The sequence below is a fragment of the Orycteropus afer genome, unplaced genomic scaffold (assembly GCF_000298275.1).
Source record: "Orycteropus afer afer isolate SDZICR_OR568_19922 unplaced genomic scaffold, OryAfe1.0 scaffold00190, whole genome shotgun sequence".
Taxonomy (NCBI): domain Eukaryota; kingdom Metazoa; phylum Chordata; class Mammalia; order Tubulidentata; family Orycteropodidae; genus Orycteropus; species Orycteropus afer.
In genome coordinates this window covers 4,388,858-4,397,561 of record NW_006921777.1, presented here as the reverse complement: position 1 = coordinate 4,397,561, position 8,704 = coordinate 4,388,858, and the positions used below count along the sequence as shown (strand labels likewise).

At 36.0% G+C, this 8,704-nt stretch overlaps 1 protein-coding gene across 1 annotated transcript in view; it reads left to right on the top strand.

Moving 5' to 3' along the window:
* The window catches only part of ZDHHC17 (zinc finger DHHC-type palmitoyltransferase 17), a 189,428-nt gene that overhangs the window by 123,635 nt on the left and 57,089 nt on the right, over positions 1-8,704 (top strand). Inside the window, exons 4-7 of the mRNA XM_007947555.2 lie at positions 4,695-4,772; positions 5,370-5,514; position 6,579; positions 7,272-7,315. Of these exons, the coding sequence (XP_007945746.1) occupies positions 4,695-4,772; positions 5,370-5,514; position 6,579; positions 7,272-7,315 (268 nt within the window). The remainder of the gene's footprint in view (positions 1-4,694; positions 4,773-5,369; positions 5,515-6,578; positions 6,580-7,271; positions 7,316-8,704) is intronic.

The window sequence follows — 8,704 nt, the reverse complement described above, 5'->3', positions numbered from 1 at the left end:
AAAAAAAAAAAAGGAAAAGAAATGGTGAAATAAAAGAGCTGAACAGAAATTATCAAAGGACAGCTTGAGAAGACAAAGTATTACAATGAAATGTGCAAAGACCTGGAGTTAGAAAACCAAAAAGGAAGAACACACTTGGCATTTGTCAAGCTAAAAGAACTGAAGAAAAAATTCAAACCTCAAGTTGCAATTCTGTGGGCAAAATATTGAACAGTGCAGCAAGCATGAAAAGAAGATGGAAAGAATACACCGAGTCATTATTCCAAAAAGAATTGGCTGATGCTCAGCTATTTCAGGAGGTGGCATATGGTCAATAACCAATGGTTTGAAGGAAGAATTCACAGATTGCACTGAAGGAATTGGCGAAAAACAAGTCTCCAGGAGTTGACAGAATACCCTTGACATATTTCAACAAACGAATATAGTGCTGGAGGCACTTACTCGTTTATGCCAAGTAATTTGGGAGACAGCTACCTGGCTAACTGACTGGAAGAGATTCATATTTGTGCCCATTCCAAACAAAGGTGATGCAACAGAATGTGGAAATTAGTGAACAATGTCATTAATATCACACGCAAATAAAATTTTTCTGAAAATAATTAAAAAATGGTTGCGGCGGTATATTAAAAGAGAACTTCCAGAAACTCAAGCTGGATTCAGAGGAAGATGTGGAACAAGGGATATTATTGCTGATGTCAGATTGATCTTAGCTGAAAGCAAAGAATACCAGAAAGAAGTTTACCTGTGTTTTATTGACAATGCAAAGGCATTTCACCTTAGTGAAAACTAAGGTGCACCTAACCCAAGCCATGGTATTTTCATTTGCCTCATGTGCATGTGAAAGCTGGGCAATGAATGGGGAAGACCAAAGAAGGGTTGATGCTTTTGAGTTGTGGTGTTGGCAAAAAATAGTGGAAGTATCATGGACTGCCAGAAGAACTATGAGATCTGTCCTGGAAGAAGTGCAGCCTGAATGTTCCTTGGAAGCGAGAATGGCCAGACTTCATCTCACATGCTTGGTGTAAAGTGCAGTGTCAGCAGAAAAGGGGAAGGCCCTCAATGGAATGGATTGATACAGTGGCTGCATTGATGGGCTCAGTTATAGCAAGGATTGTGAGGCAGGCACAGGACCAGGCAGTGTTTTGTTCTGCTGTACATAGGGTTGCTATGAGCCGGTGCCAACCCAGTGGAACCTAACAACAACAACAACAACACTGTATAAAAATGGATAGATGAATATATGAACATGGAATTAAGAAGAACCTTTCTGGTCTGGAAAGAAAGTTAGAGATAATATGAGAGTCATTTAGTATTTTAAAGTAATACCTTAGGTTCGATGAACTATATACTGTGAAAAAATGTTTTATTATCTGTTTATGTAACATATAACATATATGGACTTGCTGTAAAGTAAGTTAACTAACAAATTATCTTGTATGAATTTTTCTAAATGAACTTTAGAATCATTTTGTCAAATTAAATTTGTATTGAGAATGTTTTTAGAGAAATATGTACATACCTTTATAGCATTAAGTCCTACACACCTGAAATATGGTGTGAATTCCTTTCCTTAAGCCTTCTTTTAGTTCTTATATTTATGTTAATTTTAGTCTGTATTTTCTACTACTTTTATTGGTTTATATACAGCAAAGTCTGCCTATCTCTCTTTAAATTTAACATATTTTTTACTTGCTATTGTGATTTTTTTAATCATTTATCTGTTAGTTTGTAATTTTCAGTTAATAGAGAAATGATTTACACATTTAAGTATGGAAATGTTGGTATACACTTACTCCTTACTCATCGATTATCTCGTTATCCAACATTTTGCATTCATAGCAACTTTGAAAAAATTTTCAGGTAGTACCTCAGATGGGGTGGGCCCATGGCTGGCCTAGGGTGTCCTCTGCAGGCCTCCCCAAACTATGTACTGGAGGCTTAAGTGATGACCAGGCCATGTAAGGGATGGCAGCCAATCAGCTGTTGATGCCTTCTCCCATTTGTCTGTGATATCTCAATCTTCATGCAGAGGGTTCACCCTGACAGCAGGACAATGCAGAGTTGCTGGTGAGCCAGAGCCCAGTGCCACCAGGGAGGTCATTGGTGGGAGGTGGGATCGAGGGAGATGGTAGGGAGCTTCATAGACCTGTGGGGCAGGGCAGACGGAGGATGAGAGGAATCTCCGCCCAGGGCAGGTAGTATGTGGAGGATTGGCAGAGTCCTCCCCAGAGAGGGACACAATGAGCAAAGGACAACCAGCGTCCTCACCCAAGGCTGGTGGGAGGCAGCAGGTTGTAGGCAACACCTGACTACCATCCCTACCACCCCCAACCCTTGTGGGCTCCATGATAGTAGAGAAAACATGGTGGAGAAGGGGAGCCATGAGCATCCTGACATATGCCTGGTGCACCTGACAGACTGTGAGTGACTGAGGCAGGGAGATGCCTGGGCTGAAGATGAGGCTTGGCCCCTGACTCCTGGCATAATGCCTGTTTCACATAACAACCAGATCTTTGGAAACTAACTATGTTAATAAGTAAGGAATGGATGTATTTCTTTTGTAATTGGTCCCCTTGATGAATCTCTTTATTAACATGTTTTTTTTTGTTTTTGTTTTTTCCCAGTTGATTCTTTTGTATTTTCTATGTAAACAGCTATATTGTTTGGGGATGATTTTAAAATATATGTTACTTTCATACACAAACACACACAACACATACACACCACAGCGTACACATGTGTTTGTGTAAAATTTATTTTTTTCCTTCTTATGTTGGATAAGAATTTCTGTACAGAGGCTAAATAATAGAGATAATTGTTTTTCTATCATGTAAAATATTTGGAAATTTCTAACACATTAGTGTAAAACATCAGCTCAATTACTTAAACTTGTTTAAATGATCAGTATTAGAGACCTGTAGGATATCTTACAAAATATTGCCCTCCTTTTAAGATTTTTTTAACACAATCTTTGAAGATATATATTTTAAAGTCTTTTGTATTTCAAAACATAGGGGTTATTCATAACTTCATGAATATTCCTTGATAAATAACCTTCTTGTTTTGCAAGGAAGCTTGAGTGAAAATAAGAATCATGTAATTTTCTCAGGTTTGGGGCTCTATGCTCACAGCTGGAAAGAACAACACATTGTAAAAATACACTATTTCCAAGAGTTTAAGGCACTCTGATGGCACAATGGTTAAGCGCTCGGCTGCCAGCCAAGAGGTGGGTGTTGCAAACCACCCATTTTGTGGAAGAAAGAGGTGGCAGTTTGCATCCGTAAAGATTTAGAGCCTTGGAAACCTTATATAGCAGTTTTACTCTGCCCTATAAAGTGGCTGTAAGTCAGAATGGACTAGACACCAATGGTTGTTTTCAGGAGTTTACAATGTAGAGGTTATTCTTTTTCAGTATGTAGTAAAAAGTTTCTCTGTACTCGTGAAGAAATATTTATACCTTTAGAATAGTTTGGAACTCTATTTCTATTTCTATACTCATTTCTGTTATTCATTGCCAAATCCCTAGTAAAGATTTGGAATATATCAGATGTAAGTAAAAATGACACTCAGGAACAGATAAATTGATTACAGAGAAAGGAATGTAGATTGATTTTTTTAAATATCAATTGAGATTTAAAAAAAAGAAAAATCATATCCTATCGAAGCTATTCTTTGAGCTTTTCTTTTTGGGTTCCATCCTAATCATTTTCAAAAAATAGTTTGCACTATTACATATGGTATCTTCCATGTACCTTAAAGAAACAATTCAGGGATAGTTAAATGGTTGTATTCTTAATAGAGTGATATTCTGGAAATACTTTGTTACGATACTTTGAAGTATTCTGTATAATAAAGTTGGGCCTATATTGCATAATGCTTTAAAAGCACCAATTCAACAAATATTTATTAAAAATGTCTGAATCAGGCACATTAATATTAATTTTATTATATGTTTAAAGCTGTACACACTAAGAGTGAATGCATGAGTGATCTAAAGCAGTAACTGGTTAGAACAATTTGGGAACTTAAGTAATATACGTACGTCAAAATTAGACATCAATGCTGTGAAGTCATTTATAGTCAAGACTCAACTACATTGACCAAACCCAAAAGAAAGCATTATAGTAAGTAACTAGATTCTTGCAATTTCATAAGATACCAAGATGTTTTGACATTAATATGCTAAGCAATGAGGTTGCTAATTTTTTAAAAAAAGAAATATGGCTTTAACAAAGTACAATAAGAAACTTTTGTTCTTTACAGTTTATAAAGTTCTTACACGTAGTTTGTATGATTTAATCTTCAGTAATCTTGTGAGAAAAGTAAAGCTTAAAGAACTAAGTTACCCAAGGTAGAGTAAGTGTGTTGCTTATTCTACAGTTCTTTGTGCTGCTACTATCTGATCCACATCTTTGTTGTTCTTTAACTACCTTTTAGTTTTTATACAATTGCTATATGGTGGTGTTATTCTTATTAGTACCTTAAAACAATTATTTTCATTTTACTTCTAGAACAAATGAAAAAATGTATTTGATATAAAATTATTTAAAATATATCATAAAAGATTATTGTATCTTCAAAGGCACAAGCTAGCATGTGATCTAAAATGGAAAACATATTATCTGTATTTTTCACATAATTTTTATAAATTGAAAATGACAGTTTTCTAAATCATTTTAAATTTTGTCTTACAGGTACTATATTTCAAAAGGTGCTATAGTGGATCAACTTGGAGGTGACCTAAATTCAACTCCATTGCACTGGGCTACAAGGTTCATTTAAATTTACTTCCGGAATATTTTTTCCTTTGGTTCCTTTATTAGTTCACACTTTTTTTTGTGCAACTTTTTTTTTTAGTGATAAGCTAAAATGAATAGGAAAATTTATCCTAGTAGTTAATCTCCTTAGTATGCTAATATATTGCTGTACAGTGTTAGCTTCATTGAAAGCAAAGTTTGTTTTCCAAAGTGCACTTAGGGAATTAACCACACAGACATGGATCCTGTCAATTATAAGATTGAGTTAAACTCAATATTAGGTAAATATAATAGTTTCACAGCCTTAAATATATTTATAATTAAAAAACTAGCCCTGTTCATGGGACTATGAACTCCTATTATAATAGAGTTAATAATTTTTTTATTACATTGAAAGAAGTTAGGAGTATCTCCATAAATAATCAAAAAATATTATTCTAGTTAAGACTTTTTAAGAGCCATAAAATCCTAAATATGTTTTGAAGTATAATTATGGTAAAATAGCTTTGAAAAATATTTTTGTAATCTTTTTTTATCTTTATCCTAATTATAAAAGATCTTTTCAGATTGTCCTGTTTGAAATGATTCAATGTTCATTCTTCTATGTTTTAGACAAGGCCATCTATCCATGGTTGTGCAGCTAATGAAATATGGTGCAGATCCTTCATTAATTGATGGAGAAGGATGTAGCTGTATTCATCTGGCCGCTCAGTTTGGACATACCTCAATTGTTGCTTATCTCATAGCAAAAGGACAGGTAAACTATCACAGTGTGGATTTCAATTTGATTTTCTACATGATTTAAACTTTAACTAACATCGGTGTTATATGTGTAACAACCTGGTGATACTTCAATAGTACTTTTTGATATCATGAAAATAAATAGTATGATACTGAGTCATTTAAAGCAGTAAACATAAAAATAAGTGACAATCATGAATCAGATAATGGCCCATTATGTTTAGTTTTTATTTCTGAGAGTGATAGAAATGGATCCCAGAAAGTTAGGGAAATAATTTATGTATTTGATCTTTTTTTAAATTACTTCTTTTGAATCTATCATCTGGATTCATTTAAATGTTTTTTGAAATTATTTACTCATTTTCTATATTAATTACTTCTTGAAGATGATGAATTCTTGAAGATCAGTTTCTCAATTTCTGCTTGTTCTGGTTACCTGGTACTGCTCTGACAAGAATATACCACAAATGGGATAGCTTAAACAAACAGTAGTTTATTCTCTTACGATTTGGAGGCTTTAAGTCCAAGTTCAAAGTGCCAGGCTCTAGGGGCTGGGGGCAAGCCCCTCAGCCTTGGGTTTTAGCTCTGCCTCTAGCTCCTGGCCCACTGGAACTAGAGGCTTTTCTTCACTCAGACAGCTTTTGTCTACTGAGGCTGCCAAGCCCAAGGTTGACTAGTAAAAAGGCACAGTCCCAATATTACCAAATCACATGGCAGGCCATTAATTCAAGTCCATTGTAAGTCCCAGGGTCAGCAGAGAATGGCAGGCTGCTGAACAACGACACAGCTACAAGCAGGCTTCAAGGTGCCATAAGCTAGAGACCATTCCCCAAGGCTTCTGCATATACACAGGAAGCAAATCATGTCCCCTAAGGCAGCTACTCAGCTGCTCACAGTAGATTCCACCATGGAGTTGATTACCAGTCTCATCATGGGGAATACTACATCCAGCAGCCCAGCCATTCAACCAGGCCCAGCCAAGTTGACACACAAACTGACCTACCACACTGTTATATAAAATAATACCTCTCTTATCAGAAAATGACTTCTCGTAATTTTTCCTAATTATTAAATGTGCAGTGTCCATTGACACATTCAATATCACATGATTTATATGTAGTTTATATGTTTTTATATTTTGTAAAAGTAATGTTATTGGGTGCTCTTCCATTTGCTTTTTCTTGTTATACTAAGGATTTTATTACAAAACTAAGATAAATGAGTTTAATTCATTGCTGCGAGCATCTAGTCTTTAAAAGTTTTTGCTGCTTTAGAATTTGAATAGTATTTATTTTGTGAGTGCTTTAAGAGATTTGTTGTTTGGCAGTATCCAGGCAATTAAGGTTGAGTGTTGTACATTAACCATAGGAAAACAGGCATAGACTGCTTAATTACTTAAAGGAAAACTTTCTTATCTATTATTACTGTGTTAACAAACAATAGCAACCATTTATTATTTCTCACAATTCTGTTGGTTGACTGGGCTGAGTTGGGTTAGTTCTTCCTATGTGATATTGGAGGGCTACAGTTATTAGTGTTCACTGGGCTAAAAGATGGCTTATTCACATATCTGGTGCCTTGGTTGTTGTTGTTGTTGTTGTTGTTATATGCCATTGAATCAGCCCCAACTCATAGCGACCCCTCCTTGGGTAGAAATGCCTATATAGCTGGGCTTCACTGTGATGCTAAGAGGACTAGGCCTCTTTCTTTCTCTTCTCTCCGTTCAGTCTCACAACTGCTTCTCCACAATACCTTACCACATGGTTTTTCTAGCAGTAGGAACAGACTTCGTACATGGCCAGAGCCCCTACATGGCAGCTTATAATTCCTAAAAGCATAAGCAGGACCTGTTTTCTGTCTTTTTAAGTCTTAACTTTTGAACTGGCACAGCAACAGTTTTGCCTCATTCTATCAGCTAACACAAATGACAAGGCCAAACCATATTCACTGTGGGAAAGGATAATGCAGGGGTGTGAATACCAAGTGGCAAGGTTCATTTGGAAGCATCTTTGGAGACAGCCCTACTTTAGGGAATTATCCTTGTGCTGCTATGGTTTCTTCTGGTTTGGAATCAGCAAACTGACCAAAAGGCCAACTCCAGCTTTGTGTTTATAAATAAAGTTTTACTGGAACATAGCCATACTGACTTGTTTATATTTTATCTATGGCTGCTTTTATGGCTACAACAAGAAAGTTGAGTAGTTGCAACAGAGGCCATATGGCTTAAAATTCACTGCTATTAAATTGATTCTGACTCATAGCGACTCAAGTGGCTTACCAAACCTAAAATATTTATTTGTTTTCTGACTGCAATGTGCCGTACTCACAAGTTCTTAGTGAAGACTGTTTAGAGCAGAACACAGACCAGCATTGTTCTGATGACATGGTCAAAGGTATTTATTACTCACAGAATAAACAGGGCAAGAATGATTAGAACAGCATCTACCATCATTAGCCAAGGTTCCCTGAAGTAGACTCCTGTCCCAGGGTACTTCTAGATTCATCCAAGCATGCCCCATTTCACTTGGGAAAAGTATAGAACCTAAGTCCCTTTCTCCTGGGGTTGCATACTAACAGGACAACCATCTCTACATGCCTGATAGTGATAGCATGTACAGAGAACAGACAGGAGAAAGGGGTCATAAAAGGTATAAAGTGGTAATACAAGTGGAAGGCCCTCTGCAGGCAGTTGACATCATTTATTGGCCTTGTTCAATGCTGAAAGTTTTCACTACTTTATGCCAAGAAATTTGGAAGACAGCTGTCTAGCCAACTGACTGGAAGAGATCCACATTCCAAAGAAAGGTGATCTGACAAAATATGGAAATTACTAAACAGTATCATTAAAGTAAAATTTTGCTTAAAATAATTAAAAAACTGTTTAACATTACATTGACAGAGAACTGCCAGAAATTCAGGACTGATTCAGAAGAGGGCATGGAGCAAGAGATATCATTGCTGATGTTAGATGGATCTTGACTAAAAGTAGAGAATACCAGGAAGATGTTTACTTGTGTTTATTGACTATGCAAAGTCATTAGACTGTGTGGTTCATAACATACTGTATGAGTAACATTGCAAAGAATGGGAATTCCAGAACACTTAATTGGGCTCATGCTGAAGCTATACATAGACCAAGAGGCAGTTGTTCAAACAAAACAAGGGAATAATGCATGATTTAAAATCAGGCAGGGTGTACATCAGGG